Source organism: Chrysemys picta, chromosome 7 (assembly GCF_011386835.1).
Source record: "Chrysemys picta bellii isolate R12L10 chromosome 7, ASM1138683v2, whole genome shotgun sequence".
Classification (NCBI taxonomy): Eukaryota; Metazoa; Chordata; order Testudines; family Emydidae; genus Chrysemys; species Chrysemys picta.
In genome coordinates, this window is record NC_088797.1 from 99,301,332 (window position 1) to 99,319,423 (window position 18,092).

Consider the following 18,092-nt stretch of genomic DNA (forward strand, 5'->3'; position numbering starts at 1 on the left):
AGCCTGGAGAGTCCTCTAAAGTACAAATTGGCCTTTAAAAGTGTTTCGTTATTGTTTTAATCTCAAGAACTCAAGTTATGGACTAATCCCTTCAACTGGAAAAAAAAATGTGATGGAAAAGTTCCTTAGATGCTTGAGCATTCCACACATTACAAATTGCTACAATCACACAAGTGTAGGAAGAATAGCCCTTCACCCTGATCCCACCACCATTATAGTCAATGCATATATCCATTTGTATGTTTAAAGTGCATATTCAGCACTGCAAAATTACTATGAGTTTTCCTCAAATAATTGTAGATTTTTCAATGTGACATTCAGAAAAGGGTTCCATATTGCATTAAGCCTGTGTATAATATACAAAACTCAAAAACAGGAGCCAAAATGTCTCAACAAGACCCCTGAAATCAACTCAAAACAGGAGGAACAAAGTAGAAAAACCAGAAAAGCAAAGATCTCAGTCAGGGTATATACAGAATTTGCTCCCTTTAAGAATCACAAAATCCCGCAGGAGACTACCTGCAATTTGTGCGTCTTTCTATACACACACACACCCAAGTTGGAAATTCCCAGGCATAGATTTCAAATGATTTTTCTAGTGTTTTTATTAAACAACTTCAGGTCACACAGACTTTGGATTCAACATCTAATGTGTCCTATTTTTCAGTTTTTATTGCACAAATGCAGTGTGTTCCTGGGTTTCTGGGGCTTAATCTATCTCTCACTTACACTGGAGAAAGTCTGGAGTAACTACCCAGAAATCCAGGGAATGGCACCAGCACACAGATAGCCTGAAGTCTGCTGTAACGTATGCATAAGTCTACAATGCAATTAAACACTTGTGGCTGATTGGGCTCTGGGGCTGTGTAATTGTGGTGTAGATGGTCTGGCTCAGGCTGGAGCCTGGGCTCTGGGACTCTCCCCACTTGTGGGGTCCCAGAGCCTGGGTTCCAGCAGGACCATCTACACTGTAATTCAACAGCTCTGTAGCTCCACAAGCTAGAATCAGCTGACACAAGCCAGCCATGGGTGTTACATAGGGAATGTCTACATTGCAGAAACAGCCACAAAGGGCTGAAAACACAACTGGGGATGCAGGAAGGTCCTGACCTCTCTCACTTTCCTCTGGCCACACCTTCTTGTCCACTTTATGTGACCAGCAGGGCTGGGGGAGTGGTGTAAAAGCCTCTACACTGGATCTAAACCATGGAACAATCACTCTTCAGCTTGTGGAGCCCGTCAGTTAACTTAGCTTTAGGGCCAGATTCTGCCAGTAGCACAGCACAAAGTGACTGTGTAACACTGGAGGATTTGGTTCTATATATTTTGGTAATAGAGCCATTAATTAATTAGTTTTATGTTGTGAACTTTAGGAGTATATTTATTGCTTTTTCTTACCATGTAAAGTATGCTAGAGAATTTTAATGAGTTGACAATCTGCAATTTTAAAGGTTTTGACTTTATTTAATCTCACTTGGTGGGGATGGACATGTATAACTTCTCAAGGATTGGGAGGCGAATGTAGGACCAGATCCTATAGTACTTATAGGATTTCAATGAGAGTTTTGCCTGAATAAGGAGTGTAGAACTTATTCCTTGGACAGGACGTTCAAATTCTGCTTTCAGTTACACAGGTGCAATTTCTATGGACGTCAGAGAGTTCACATGTCAGTAGGAAGTATACCATGTAACCGAGAAAACTTTGGCTCATTCCAGCCTACAAATCAGTCATGTATTTGTGTCAACAACAAGCATACGACTAAATGAAACCTGTCTAGAAACAGTTTTATTTAAAAAACTATCATGCAGCATATAGGCAATTGGCTTATAGTAATGCCCAAAGAGCGGTTTCCCTGTGAAACAATTATTTTCAGCAATTTTTATTTACATTAAATATTTTATTTCTGATTTTGGGATGATGATATCTTTATTAAATACAAAATCTAAAAGTTTAATATCTGATTGGCAAGAACATAACTTTCCACCATATAAAAGTACTGCAAGAGTAATTCTATACATTTAAGTGTAATATACTAAAGCAATATATAGAAGGTATGAAATAACTTTTAGATGCTTGAATAGTATCAGTCATTTTCATGAAACAAACACAATATTTCCTTGGCATAGTAGTCATATAAGTACAGGTAAAGATTTTAACTGAAATATTAACTTGCTCACACAGGTGCAGAGCACACTTCATCTTTTAAAATATAAATGCTAAATAAACACAAAAGATTTTACAATAATCTGACTGACCCTAACAAACTGCTGGTTGTACAAAAATGCATCAACTAAACTGTTTGGCCCTTCACACTGGTTGAGCTTAAATCACTTTATGGACTGCTATTTTGCTCTGACAAGATGTAGCTTTTAAGTGGATGGCAACTTTTTGATTGAGAAAAAGCCAACAACTAAAGATAATTAAGAACAGGTTAAAATAAGATAGATAATCTATTTTAAAAAGATTTGTCTGGCAATTCTAAGTCTGTCATTGCCATCTTTCTTCACATACTGTAGTAATGTAAGAATACTTCAAACTACAGTACTTTTTATGTTGCAAATATATTCTATGAACACAATCAAAAGATAGCAACAAATTTTACTTCTTTAGTTGTGATTCAGGATTCACAGAATTGCTTCTTAATGACAAAGATTTATGCAAAAACTTCCTGATCACAGACAGAGATCTGTTCTCAGTTACACCAGTAACAGAGCACAAATTTGGCCTTGTGTTGAAAATACATCACAGTGTGAAAAAATAATTGTAGTAGTTAATGGAAAGAATTAGAACACCCTGGGGGAAAGGGGAGCAGGAAGTTGGTGATCATATATTGCCATCGGATTGGGATCTTTTTCTCTTAAACATTGGACACAAACCACAACTTAAACACATGCATTTTCTATTGAATATTTACAAATTCAGCAGCAGCAGGGTGTTACACTAGAAATTTATGTTATAATTTACAAAACACTACAAGTGTGCATCTCCCAATTTCTTATTAGTAAGCCATTTTCTTCTGTACCTAAAGATCTTAAGTCTTTCTAAACAATACAGAGTAAATATCATTACAGTCAGCATGAACAGGAGAACACTCCAATTACAAGAATATTTCCATGCAATCAATTCATACCTGGGATTTCAACAGGATGCTTCTCCTTTTTGAAACACAGTTCTGACACCACCACTTTATGATCTGAGAAATGCATTTTACTTGTTTATTTTAGCTGTTTTTTTGGTAACATTAAGACCCCACCCCTCTGAAAACAATACAGAAATACTTAGCTTTATCAACAAGATACAGACAACGTTTTAGAGATTTTGCATAAGCCTGGGGTACCTTAATGAACTTTCTAGCTATAGCACCACATTTCATTGCCAGTCAGAGTGTTTTATAAGCTCAGCTCACTGTAAAAATATTATAAATACCAACTTTGGCATGATGTAGTTACAAATTTGATGCAGTTATTTTGTGTTATCATACTTTTGAACATTGCAATACTAGGGAAGTAACCTCAGCACAAGGCATAATCATGTTAATGTAAACTCACATACAGATTTTACAACTATTACTTATCACAACTGGAGATGAAGCAAGCAAGCCTTAAAAATTACTCTTTTCATTAGGCCATGAAGGCAGAAGCAGATCAACACAGTGGTAAAATGTTGATTCAGATCTGAATTTTATATAGAGATAGGCTGGCTCAAGGGCATTAAAAATACACAGTGCAGTGTTTCCCTTTTTACTTATTCTGTCTTGATGTCCAATGGGAAGATTCTCCATCACTCAAAATCAAGAGTGTAGTTTTGACATTCATAATTTAAAACTAAGACAAAAGCAAACCCCATCAAAAATATAAGGCTAGCAGAGGATCTATATCCATACATTCAAATACATAGTGACAGGCTACAAATGTACAGTGCTTACATTAAAAATATAATCTATGTTTTGTCAATTACAATATGAATTCTCTTAGGCCAAAGCAGCACTGAAAGTTGAAACATTAGCTTCTTTACACATTACTTCTCTTCTGACATCATCTAAGGACTATTTTCATACTAGAGACTAGTCATTCTTTTTTCCCCGTTTCTTAGGTCTAAGATTTTTCATTAGCTAGCATTTTATTATTCTGTGATAAGAAATATATCCATTTCAGATAGATACTGTTTTAGATAGTTTTAAAACTACTTTCACTTGAGTGTTTGCTTGGGAATTGATACAGGAGCCAAAGCCATTTTCATCCACAGTTTTATACGCAGGAGTTAGAATTAAACAAGCAGGTAAAATGTAAACAATTATTGAAATGTTGCCTTCATTCTGCGCAATGTGTCCTGAATTTTTCGGGAATGTTTTTCAGCTGGTATCTGATGGAAGTTGGCACAGTTGTCAGCTGCTAAAGCAGAAATATCTGCATCATTAAAATGAGCTATTCTTTGTTTGAGGTAAGACTGGAGCTTGAAATCTGTAGTAAAGGTATAGGGATTTTCTTGAAATGCATGAACCTGGCTCACAACTTTTGCAATGTTTCTTTAAAGAAAATAGAGAAAAACATTAGTCTGCTTTAGTGTGGATAATAAAACATTAAAAGGAAATTCAAAGGCACATGGCATCCATTTGTACAGTATTTGTCTCTCTAATAAGTTGCCAAAACGACTGAAGTGTTTTAAACTGCCAAAAGTGCACTGATGTGTTACTTCTTATGACTCACTAGACAATATAGGTGACATATGTATAATTAAAATAATTACCTAAGTTTAGTCCACTTATGAGCTCCATTTGTCATAGTAAATCCTCCAGTTTCAAGCTGCTGGACGTGCATGGCCAGAACATGGGCTGATGGAATTGTAGGGAGCGTTTTGAATCTCTCTCCTTCCATCAAACACAAACTGTCACTTTTTAAAAACACCTGGTATAATTTACACAAGGAAAGCCCGTGATAAATCTCAGAGCAGGCTTCATAAAGTAGTCCTCGGTTTTATGTCTTTAACAAACATTTTTGTTTTACAGTAATTTTTTCATGTACACTATAGAAGTTAAAGTAGAGATGAAGGAGATAATGCATTTTATCAACCTGGTGGCAGCTCAATTAAGGTAGAGTATGGAACAAAAGTTACTTTAATTAGAAGATAGCCCATATGGAGTTCTTAATAAACATTTCTAATTTACAACCAACATGTTATAGCTGGAATCACAGAATGCACCTTAGGGCTAAGCAAACTCAGTTTCACAAGTACATAAAGTTAGTGATGAAATGTTATGACAATTACTGAGAGATGTTGTTTGAGATTTTCAAAAGTCACTAGGGAACACAGCTATGTAATTCCCTTTGAAATTAATAGGAGCTGGGTGCCAATCTCCTAGCTGGCTCTGAAAATCTTCGCCCTTGTTTTCAGTCATTCAAAATAGAGTTTTACAAAATACTAGAGTGAAAGTGTTAACATTTAACTCTTGGTATGTGGCATCTTTAAAAAGTGGCAATGGGTTAGGCCTTGCATCAAAAGCCTAAATAATGGAGCAAGATAAGATGTCCAAGATTATTTTATTAGCACTACTAGCATCTGGGGTACTGCTGACAACTGAGGTATTCCTGAGTCCCTTGGTGGGTAAGTAGACTGGCCTTTGTTTTGGGCTAAATAGTCCCAGGTGTTATTTGGTAAGACTGAATTGAGCATCCCTGCCTTCGCATTTTTCTCCCTTGGCAGTCAGTTAGAGCTTGAGCTTAGAGCAGCGGTGGGTTATCTACTGGAAGCTGCGGGCAGCCACGCAAATGTAAACAAATGGTCTGGCGGCCCGCCAGCGGCTTGCCCTGATGGGCTGCAGCTTGCTCACCATGGGCTTGGAGATCTTGCATACTGCAAGGCTAAATTTATTTAGTTTACTTTTGGATTTGTCTGATAATTTGGACTCTTTGTATTCTTAAAGATTTATGGTCAGAAAAGTCATTGTTAAAACGGCAGTGTTCCCACACAAAATATTTGCTCCCTGTGTGCATTTGGCCATAACTGTTGATTTATTAACTAAAATAAATGGTTAATGGATCTGGTTGAAAAAAGGAAAGAATTCTGCAGAAACTTTTGGCAAATTCAAAAGCATTTGCCTGTTATGTTTTGTAATGGTCTAATTTTCCTTTTTATTGAAAAAAGGAAATTGAAGAAAACTGAAGTCTTTTCACACAAAAAAACCTAACAGTTTTCCAATAGGCCAAATTTAGACAAAATTTCATTATAAAATTCTAACCAGATCTTATTGTTAGTAATTTTTACTTCTGTTACCTCTGTAGCATCAACACACCTATGGTAGAGTGAACTGTTCTGCCCTGACTATCATCAAAAGAATTGTTAATTAAGTGCTAGTTGCACAATATTAATTTCTGGCAATTAGATGCAAGCCAGAAAAAAATGCAACTTGACTTTCAAAGCCCAGGTTGGCATTTTGGTTTTGGCAGGTGGAAAAACCCAAACAGTCAACTGCAAAGTAATCAAGTTTATGTGGAAGTCATTAAACAAGAAACAATTTTTTATACAGTATAAACTGTATTTTGGCTTCAGTCCTGCAAAGAGAACCAATGAAGCGTCACATAAGTATTTCACATGAGAGACTCATACTGTACCTCAACAGCCTTGAGTTCTTCCATTATTTCAGACACTTTTGATGGTAAAATTTTCCAAGCCTTAAAAAAGGAAATAAAATACTTTGATATCTTTTCAGATTAATCTTGGTAATGGAACAGACTTACTTTTGCTAAAAACAAAATAGCTACATGAGGAAAAAAAGTCCAAAAGTCTCACTCACTGGTAGCTGTCGTACTATAAGATTTTCCAGCCCTCTTAAGATTTGCATTGCGGTAGCAAAATTTCTTTGTTCATAGCAAGATTTTGCTATAAGGAGAAATTTTGATAGTAAATTCACCTGCAACTGGAAAAAATACAGTTAAATATTAAAATCTACTACATCACACTGGTCTGGTCCATGACAAGCGGTCTTAGGCATTACGGTAATACAAATAATAAATAATAATAATTTGCTGGAGCTAAAACAAATAATATGTTTGAGAGTCATCACATGAAGCCAATTGCTATGAAGAAACTTAAGCAGGATACCATTTTATTTCCATTGAGGACATAGTCCAAAGGCCAAATTGCAACTCTACTGCCAGTAAAACTCTTGATTCTAAAACTCTTAACTGGGTGGGAAGACATACGGTAATTAATTCTAAGGAGGCAAAAGGACAGAAACAATCAGGAACAAGTGAGGGACTAAATGAAAATCACTCATCTAAATGAGTTCAAGTGTAGCACCAATTGTATAAACTGGCATTTTAAAAGCTGGCAAAATAAATAGACTTTGTTACATTCTGATTGGCTAAATTACAACAACAAACTGAATAATACTATACTCAAAATTGACAGAGGATTAGAGAACTGTATGTTATGACTGGCATATTCTGATAAATTACCCCATCTCAGGCTTTGTTTTCAAAAGCAGCAAAAGCTGCTCTCCAATTTGTATGTTTCTGAGAAGTGCGATAGACAAACAAGTAAACAAACAAAAACAACAGCAACAGTTATAAGGTAATTACAATTTGGGGGTTTGGTGACAAACCTTTCATACTCTCTTAAGGTTAATGAAAATATCAAAAGTCCATGATAAAGTTGTTATACTAGAGTTCTTTATTGCACAAATAATCTGACTGAACACAGAGGAATATGAGGTAGTCAGTCACCTGTAATTGTTGTTCTTTGAAGATACCTATTTTTATGGATTACCACGTTGGGGTGGATTTGCAGACCTGGATGGAGCTCCCATAACTTATCATTCTAAAACACATTACACACTACCCCTATTGAGGTATGAATGCTCATCTCTCTTCACGTGGGAAGTAAAAATACTCCCATAATAGCCAATTGAAAGACAAAACAGAAATATTCTGTTCAGGAGTAAGAGGGTGAGGGGTAATTCACTGAGATGATAGCTTCAGAAAAGCAACAAATGAGCAACTGGCTCCTATCTGAAGATATTATCTTAATGATTCTCACTTATGGAGACATGCTCCAGGGAGGTCTCCAATATAAAAAGAAAAGAAATCGTGCACACAGTGATGTTCACTAAATGTATGGTGACCACTTGGAATTGGATTAGACTGGTTTAATCTGCATGGGCAGATTCAGTTCCAGGTCTAGAATCATGGTCAGAAAGGAATTGACCATTAAAGCATTGGGAGCAGCTTAAGTACTTCTTGCACTGCCAGTGGTGATGCTATTTGCTTGGCAGATAAAGACTTAGGGTTTGGGAACTTGAACTCTGTCGTCACCACAAATTTTTATACAAAAGTTGTTACCAACACCCACCATGATTTGTTATGGGACAACTGGTTTCTGTTGACTTTATCATGATTAATTTAGAAAATGTTGTATTAATAAGTTAATGGAGAGATTTCTGATGAAGACATTCAGAATGTATATACCAATGCACAAAATGCCTTCATGTTTAATAAACATCAATCTTTATTTTTTCTCTTGAGGAAAGTATTAATTCAATTGACCTTAAAAGTAGACTAGAAATGTGAGAAAATGAAATTAGAAGAGGAAAAAAAAAGGTACATTTTGTTTTAGGATTTGTTACTTGAGCTAAAACAGCAGCAGAACTGCAGCTCCCTGCCTCTCAAAGTTCTAGTTAGAAAGTCTTTCAATGCTAAGAAGGCCATTTCAATAGCAGAAAGTCAGACATCTTATCTTCTATTAAGAATTCTTATATTCTATGAAGTCTTTAACCCCACCACCAGAACAGATCCAAAACACTAAGTGGATCTGCCAACAATTGTGCAACAAACTGTTGCCAACACATTGGCAGGCATATTTCAGGCTTTTTGTGTAGGTTTGCTATATAGAAACAATAAACAATAGTAAATAACTAACTACTTCTTAATTTAATAACCAAATAAAAATTATAGCAAACCTTGGAAGTATGACTTGTAACAATTTCAGCAGCAACCCAGGTGCTGATATTATCTGCATTTCTTAAAAGCTGTAAGAGGTACTTGTCTTGTATGTAATTTGGCAGAAAGAGGTTACAAACTTTAAGTGACAGTGATTCAGTGGAAACAGCTCTGTGAAACACAAACATATAGAGAATTTAGACATTACAACTACAAGACATTAAGGAAAAGATGCTAACATTCTAATAATTTTTAAAATGAATAATACGTTGTTTAGTTACAATCTTGATTAATACATTTTAAAAGGGCATGTGCTGGGATTCTATTATATGTTAATTTCTCTTTTCTGTGTAGACTTTATAATTCCAGTACCAACATACATTGTACATATCTACAGATGGGACTACTTAAAAAAAAAAAAAAATCACAAGTTTTGCAACTTGAGCAATTTCTTTAGTTTGACTAACAATAACAAAGCATTTTCCCCATCATAAATAGTGGTCAAAGGGCCATACTCACTGAAAAGTTAGTCTGGCTTTTATTTTGTGGAATATGAACATGAACACAAAAAAGTGAGATTCTAAAAGAGAGTCCTGTCTGCACTACAACACAGTAGGAGCCAGATGGCATTTTTATTGGATTTTAAATGGTAGGGGAAAAGATCCAGCTTGTGTCCCCTTTCTTAGAGATGTCGAGAGTCTAGATGTCACAATTACCAATTACTAGATAGAAACTAACTGAATCCACATACCAATTAAGATGAATTATAATGAAGATTGTGTGTGAACTGGTGATAATGTTAATATTTATTCTGGATTAGAGCCGGGCAAGTAATAAAAATCTGAATAACTTTTATTTAAAACCTGCAATAAAATTCCTATATGTTTGAATAATTCATAGATAGAATTTCATTATTTTTCCATCTATATGGATATAATTACAACATAATATACTTGAAAAATATCACAGGTGGGGGGGAGGATAGCTCAGTGGTTTTAAGCATTGGCCTGCTAAACCCAGGGTTGAGAGTTCAATCCTTGAGGGGGCCATTTAGGGACCTGGGGCAAAAAAATTGGTCCTGCTAGAGAAGACAGGGGACTGGACTTGATGACCTTTCACGGTCCCTTTCAGTTCTATGAGACAGGTATATCTCCATAATCACAATACTTTTCAAAAACATATTCAGCAAATATTTTTTGACCTGATCTACTCTGGTTTCAAGTCACCTGGACAATACGGCCTAAAGAAAAATTTTTGGTCTGCTGAACTTCATTTTACAAGTCATCTGAAGGATAAAACTCAATGTAAAAAGAAAATTCACAGTGAGGAATAATGGAAAGACAATGTAGATTCTCCATTTTCAACTTTCCATAGATACATAGTAATACAAAAATCAACAATGCATCAGCAGGGAAGGGGGGATAGGAAAAGTAACCCACTTACTTTTGTACAGTGGCACATTTCTCTTTGACACCAAGTGCTCTTGAATTTAGGAAGTGTACTGGATGGCATTTATGGAACATTTCCTGCACAGACAAAAAAATTAAATCATAGTGATCATTAGGCTTGGCAATTATTTTAGGTATCACAAGAAATACTTTTTCTTCCTCTATGTTCTCTTCACTAAGGTTCTCAAGAGAAACCATTACCAGAACTCCTGATACTAGGGACTCCAGACATTACAGGGACTTGGGGAGGAAATTGGGCTATTTTTCCATTGGTGTTGTGAACCTCAGAATAAATAGCATGGGGGATAGGTGAGGGAGGGAAGGAAGAAGGGTGACTACACAATAAACATTTACACTGATTTGTCCTCACTCTCAATAGAATCCAGTCTTTTTACCTGTTGTAACAGTGTCAGTTGACAGCAAAGCTCTTGTGCACTATATTCAGTTAAGAGAGATCCTCCTTCATTTGCTTTAGCATAAGAGCCAGAGAATTCTTCCGTAGAACTGTAATAGCATGGCTTTGGTAAAACTGACCCAACTGTGTATGGTCTTTCTTTCTGATGATGTGTAATAGGGCCATTTCCTTTGGCGAGTTTCCAGTTAAAGCTCTATACAAGAAAAAAGTAGCTTATTACTGCTGTAACTTTCCTAAAGCCTACATTATGTCTCCTCTCAATATAACTTACTGAGGGAATGTCTACTCTGCAAACTTTTGCTCATGCAAGTTATGTCGGCATAAAGCCACCACAGTTAGTATATTGCTTCTGTGCAGGCATACTTGGCTCCTTATATTGGCGTTGTGAATACTTACCAGTAGTGCTTGTGTTGGTACACCACGCTGTACCTCATCAGTAGATTCCCAGAGTGCAACTTGCCACCATTCAGCGCACTTTGTTTAGGGAAGTTTGGATAATGCATAGTGGAGCAGAAACAAGTCATCCAAGGGTGACTGGGAGCAAGGGGTCAACTTCCCAGCATGCAACTTTCTCCATCCCATAATGTCATCTATATCCCATAATTTTCACCTTTTTAAAAAATCTCCCAGCACCCATGTAGCATTCTTCACTGTCTGCCATTTGACAGAAGCATAGAGCCTGCATAGCACTGGACTATTGTGATGAGGGTTGCAATCACAAGACACACAATCCTCCAGTATTTGCAGAGCTGCAAGAACTACCAAATCATCAGGGAACATGATGATTTTGTGGAGGACAGATTGCTGTGGGACGTAGCAAAAACCAGTTCAAGGTTGATGGTGGCATTCATGAAGCATTTGCAGATGCTGGAGTGCTGCTTGTGAGCCTGAGAAACAATCACTAAGTGGTGGGATTTCATTGTAATGCAGACTTCGGATGATGAGCAATGACTGCAGAGATTTCAGATGTGGAAAGCCACCATCCTGGACCGGTGTACTGAGCTCGCCCCAACCCTCAAGCGCAAGGACACCAGACTGAGAGCTGCATGGACAGTGGAGAAGCAAGTGCCAATGGCACTGTCTTTCAACTTGCTATGCTGGATTGCTACCAGTCAATGGGAAATCATTTTGGAGTTGGACAATCCACTTTGGGAACTGTTGTCATGCAAGCGTGAAGGATATAGTGGATGGATTTGTAGCAAAGGACTTACAGTGGACGAGAAGCTGGATATGAGTCAACAGTGTGCCCTTGTTGCTATTTGTTCATTAAAATATCTTTGCTACCCTACCACTTCAGTGCCTGAAGATATAAAAATTAGACATTCCAATAAATGCATCATATGATTGTTCAACTTATACAGGGTTACAGTTGCCAGTGATAAGTTAACATGATGTAATTTTAAATTAGCTGTAATTTGTATTAAATAATCATTCTTGTCTCTTCAGACTATAGAATTCTTCTCTTGAATTTAATTAATGTAAGAAGAAACTGAATGAATTTAGGGCCCCAGATTTAGTCTACCATAACACTGTAAGAACTGGTGAAGGAGAATACATATTCTAGACTTCAATTTTTTTAATAATAATCTCTGTCCCTTGATCCATGCTGTCCAAGCTGACAAACTTTTGAGTGGAGAGGGGAGAGAATACCCAATTTATGTTAGGCTTGCTCTGACATTTAACTGCCAGTAATGTAAAAAACCTAATTTGTTAGTGTGCATGTACACAGCTTTGATGACGTAGGTATAAAAACAAGAAAACTAAACCTATAAATGGAACCATTTTATTTATTTCTAGGTAGTCTAAAAAAGATATAGAGATAGTTTTAGTTTATAAAATACATATGGAGGTTTATTTTGTCCTATGATGGATTCAGCTTCTGTCTTGCTCTTGGGAACTCTCATTTCTTCCTCTCCCACACAGTTGGTGGCCCTACTAGGGCTCAGTCTTTCACCTCCTCCTTTTCTACCTCTATACATTCTCACAGGTTGAGTTCCCTCCTCTACATGGATAACTTCTCACTAACTAGTCATGAATTTGTGCCTCTGACATCTCCACCTCAAAACATCCAAATCAGGCATTGTGTCACGGGGTGCATCTTCAGTGACCTTCATGGAGCTGTATTCACTTACAGTTTTGGACATTTAGACCTACTGTATGTTCTTTATGTTCAAAACGCACTGCATTGTTAAACCTTCACCATGGCACTGTCAACACTATCTTTCTTGTTCCAGAGTTCCCATCCTTGCCCTCATCCTAGACTCCTGCTTTCGTGTGTATGTGTGTGTGTCTGTGTGTGTGTGTGTGTATCATGCATACTTTTGACTTTTCCCCCCTTCGGTATCTTGAGTTATTGTCCCTTCTTCATGAACTTCATTGCTGTGATATTAGTTCAGCCTCTAGTTACGCAATGACTTGATTACTATAACTGCCTGGTTGTAGCCTTGTACATTTCCATTTCTTTTCCTCCTCCGAGTACATCAAAAAAATCCACTTATTTTCCTGCTACCTTATCCAAGTCTCCCTTCCTCTCTTCTTCATGCCCCATCTTTGCTATAAACTATCCAGAGTCATTTCCATAAAGCTCTGTTGATTTAACCCCTATTAAATTCTATAGGATTTTTGTATAAAGGCAGTAGTAACATTCTGTAAGCTCATTGGGACAGGGATCTTGCTATTCAACTAGCGTATTTGATCTGTGAAGCACTTTGGACTCTTTCTTGTGAAGATGCTTTTTTTCAAGCAAAGTCTATTGGATTCTCGGGACTCTGAAGTTACTTTGTACCAGCTGATGTCTTCTAATTCTGATTATTGAGAGTCAGTAGTGTAAGAGGAAGGTGCAGTAAAGTTTTGAAATTCCGTAGGCAAAAAGCACTTTTTCTCCTGTTCATTTTAAACTTATTTTTATATAGGTGTGATGTTCCTTTGGTGTTATCTGGACCGGTGATCTGCTAGGTCACTCCAATCCTCGACTCTGGGAGACAGCCTTACCCTGCTCTGCTGTGAGAACCCCTACTCCCGGAGGCTATTCACACACAGTCTCTAGCATGTAAGCTGCTCTCAGTTACGTGAGTGAGCACTTTTGGCCAGCCACAGCTTGGATTGTGCAACCGAATGACACTAGCTGATATCTCCAGTCCCAGACACAACCCTAGGAACCTCCATTTTGCAGTGTCCAGTTATGCCCGCTGGGTGCTGCAAGCTTATATGAGTTCGTCAATTTAACAAAGAAATTGATATGTACCAGGCTTATTATTCCAAGGGGAATCTCTGACATGCTTCAAACCAAATGCATTGTTTCAGGTAGAATAAACAAACAAATTTATTAACTACAAAAGACAGATTTTAAGTGATTATAAGTCAAAGCACAACAAATCAGATTTGGTGAAATGAAATAAAAGCAAAACGCATTCTAAGCTGATCTTAACACTTTCAGTGCCCTTACAAACTTAGATGCTTCTCACCACAGGCTGGCTGGCTGCCCTTCAGCCTTTGATCGGTGCTTCAGTCGCTTGATGGTGGTGTCTGTATATGGATGTGGAAGAGAGAGAACAATGGTCTCTCCCTTCATCGTGTTCTTTCTTCCCTCTTGGCTTTGCCGCCCTACCCCTTCAGAGTCAGGTGAGCATTACCTCATCATAGTCCCAAACTGACCAAGGGAAGGGGATGACTGACTCGAGTGTCCAACAGATCCTTTGTTGCTGCCTAGGCCAGTATCTTTTGTTCCTGTGAGGCTGGGCTGGGTTTGTCCCATACATGCCCTGATGAGGTGTGAACTGCCTCTCTGCCCCTGGAGAGTTTTGCCTGGGCTTGTTTTAAGCCATGAGAACACATTTTCAGCCTCATAACTATATACATGAAATTACAACCTATAACATTACTATAACAGCAATGCTCAGTGCATCACGAGCCTTCCGAAGACACCCAACATGACAAACTTTGCATTGGATACCACACAATCATATTATAAGGATGAACATGGGGGTGCATGGTGTTCCCTCGAGGTACAGAGCGTCACACCTCCCCCCTTAGTTTACTGCAAGAGGGTTAGCCACTGAAGGCAGTTTGTATTATAGTTCTCTTGGCATCCAGCCATCAAGGCCATGAGGCAGCTTGCATCAGTTTCCCCATTCACACACAACAAACCAGGTTTGTTATGGTTTCTCTGCTGTGATAAACTTTAAATCTGTTTACAGGTATTAAGTGAGAACTAGCGTTACCATAAGGTTTAACATCAGTAACAAAATTCTTATCCCAAAACTTAACATTAATACCAACATTTTTATCACAGATGGATGTTTACAAAAATCTTTATGATTCCACACCCTCTGTTCAGATAGTGTAGTTTGAGGTTAGCTTGTTCACTACCCATGGTGTCCTTTGACTCTCTCTCATGTAATCAGTCACTGGCTTTTCTTTCCCTCTGGTGTTCCCCTCTGTGTGGGCTCTTAATTTAATCATGTTTCTGGAATTTTGGTGCCTCAGGGTCTGGCAAGCTAGGTGTTCAGGGGGATCCTGCACACTGGCTGACCTTTTGGGGAGCAGTCTCCCAACCCCAGGACTGTACATATGCAGAAAATCCAGCTCCCCTTTTGGGGTTACCCTGTGTTTCCCCCTCCCAGCACTGAATCCTTCCCTGCCCCCTAGAGGGCTGTGATCTGTGCTCTGTGGGATAGATGTGCTTACCCTTCAAACAGATTTGCCTTTTCCCAGCTGCTTTCCCATAACTGCTCTCTGTGTCTCACCAGCCTGGGGGAAAATACCCGCCTCTCTGTCAGTTGGGTCATTTGTGTTCTCACAAACTACCACCTGACAATTTCCTGGTCTTAACTCCTCTGCTGTCACAGGCATTGGAGCTGCATCTTGATGTAAAGAGAGATAGTTACTTTCCAAAAACTTATCAGAAATAGCACCCTGAAAAACTGGGACCTGGATTGGGGTACCCTCCGCCACCCCTTTCTCTGTCCCTGAGAAGTCAGCTGTGTGACTGCTCCCCTCCAGGTCATCAGTTACACAGTTCCTTCTCAAAACCTAGGTCACAGGCTGAGTGCCTGGGTGCACAGATGCTGACCCAGCCATCCTCCTTGTGTCCTGGGCATCCTGCCCCAAGTGACTAGCGAGGAGACACTCCTGTAGTCCCGCTATTCCTTCCCCAGTTTCCTCCTCTGGACCCCCTCCTAAGACACATTTCTCTGTGCTCCCTAGGAAGGGTTCTGACCCTTGTTCACCTGCAAAACTCTGCCAGCTAACAACTGGGACAGTTTTCTTAATCACTGACAACACCTCTACTGCCCCTGTGCCTGAGGGCATGTTGCCTACTTCTGGAAAGGAGCTAGTCTCAGACCCTCCCATACTTGGAAGCACACTGCTTCCCTGTGTTACAGTCACAGGAATCCTCACCCACCTCAGTGGTTGCTGAGATTCCCTGCCCCTTCTCAGGGCTCTCCTCTTGGACACATTTCTCTATGCTCCCTAGAGCCAGGTTTGTCTCTGGTTCAGCTGCAACCTGCTGGCAGCTAACAACATGGACAGTTCTCTCCCTGACAGGCGTTACACCCCCATCTTTTCCTGATATGGTGTTGCCACCAGCTGCAATGCTCAACTGGGTCTGTGGATGAGAGGAAAGCAGTGGATGTGTTATTCCTTGACTTTAGCAAAGCTTTTGATACGGTCTCCCACAGTATTCTTGCCAGCAAGTTAAAGAAGTATGGGCTGGATGAATGGACTATAAGGTGCATAGAAAGCTGGCTAGATTGTCAGGCTCACCGGGTAGTGATCAACGGCTCCATGTCTAGTTGGCAGCCGGTTTCAAGCGGAGTGCTCCAAGGGTCGGTTTTGTTCAATATCTTCATTAATGATCTGGAGGATGGTGCGGACTGCACTCTCAGCAAGTTTGCAGATGACACTAAACTGGGAGGAGTGGTAGATACGCTGGAGGGTAGGGATAGGATACAGAGGGACCTAGACAAATTAGAGAATTGGGCCAAAAGAAACCTGATGAGGTTCAACAAGGACAAGTGCAGAGTCCTGCACTTAGGACGGAAGAATCCCATTCACTGTTACAGACTAGGGACCGAATGGCTAGGAAGCAGTTCTGCAGAAAAGGACCTAGGGGTTACAGTGGACGAGAAGCTGGATATGAGTCAACAGTGTGCCCTTGTTGGCAAGAAGGCTAATGGCATTTTGGGCTGTATAAGTAGGGGCATTGCCAGCAGATTGAGGGACGTGATCATTCCCCTCTATTCGACATTGGTGAGGCCTCATCTGGAGTACTGTGTCCAGTTTTGGGCCCCACACTACAAGAAGGATGTGGAAAAACTGGAAAGAGTCCAGCAGAGGGCAACAAAAATGATTAGGGGGCTGAAGCATGACTTATGAGGAGAGGCTGAGGGAACTGGAATTGTTTAGTCTGCAGAAGAGAAGAATGAGGGGGGATTTGATAGCTGCTTTCAACTACCTGAAAGGGTGTTCCAAAGAGGATGGATCTAGATTGTTCTCAGTGATACCTCATGACAGAACAAGGAGTAATGGTCTCAAGTTGCAGTGGGGGAGGTTTAGGTTGGATATTAGGAAAAACTTTTTCACTAGGAGGATGGTGAAGCACTGGAATGGGTTACCTACGGAGGTGGTGGAATCTCCTTCCTCAGAGGTTTTTAAGGTCAGGCTTGACAAAGCCCTGGCTGGGATGATTTAGTTGGGATTTGGTCCTGCTTTGAGCAGGCGGTTGGACTAGATGACCTCCTGAGGTCCTTTCCAACCCTGATATTCTATGATTCTATGAACCAACCTCCCACTTGGAAGCATGTGGCTTCCCCAGACTGCAGAAGAATCAAGGAGATTCTCTCCCATTCTCTCAGCAGTTCCTGAGATCTTATCCTTTCCTTCGGGGGGTCCCAGCATAAAACTCCCTCCTGCTGCAGGCAAATACTTTAACTTGAGCTATAAAAAAAAAAAATCATTACCAAGGAGCAGGTCGACTAGGAGGTGTTCCATTACCCCCACAGTCAAAACACTTTCCAAACCTTCCCAAACCACATGGATTTTAGCTAGTGGTACGAGGAATCTGCAGACCCCCACACTCTGCCATTTGACCAGGTAACATACTGGCCTTCGGGACCACACTCTGCTTAACCAGAGAGATCTGGGCCCCTGTATCCCTCTGCCCCAAGCATTCCCTGACATGAATTCGGATAACCTTAACATGCTTCATATCTGGTTCTGCAGAGGTTAATCTCACAAAACCAATATGATAGGTTTCAATTGCTTGGCAGGTTTCTGTGTTGAGGACAGCAGAA

The 18,092-nt window shown here is 39.3% G+C and overlaps 1 protein-coding gene across 21 annotated transcripts in view; it reads right to left on the reverse strand.

Annotated features, from left to right (window-relative positions):
• Positions 1 to 1,767: 1,767 nt before the first annotated feature.
• Positions 1,768 to 18,092, reverse strand: part of KNDC1 (kinase non-catalytic C-lobe domain containing 1) — a 111,974-nt gene continuing 95,649 nt past the window's right edge. For 18 of the 21 annotated variants that reach the window (XM_042856773.2, XM_042856776.2, XM_042856774.2 and 15 more), the window contains 7 exons: positions 10,778 to 10,990; positions 10,378 to 10,460; positions 8,955 to 9,105; positions 6,792 to 6,914; positions 6,610 to 6,669; positions 4,748 to 4,905; positions 1,768 to 4,526 (listed from right to left, as the gene is read on the reverse strand). In XM_042856773.2, the coding sequence (XP_042712707.2) occupies positions 4,295 to 4,526; positions 4,748 to 4,905; positions 6,610 to 6,669; positions 6,792 to 6,914; positions 8,955 to 9,105; positions 10,378 to 10,460; positions 10,778 to 10,990 (1,020 nt within the window). In that variant the 3' untranslated portion in view covers positions 1,768 to 4,294. Of the gene's footprint in view, positions 4,527 to 4,747; positions 4,906 to 6,609; positions 6,670 to 6,791; positions 6,915 to 8,954; positions 9,106 to 10,377; positions 10,461 to 10,777; positions 10,991 to 18,092 lie in introns of those variants that run through there. The other 3 variants (XR_010589281.1, XM_042856778.2, XR_010589280.1) reach the window with 2 other exon arrangements.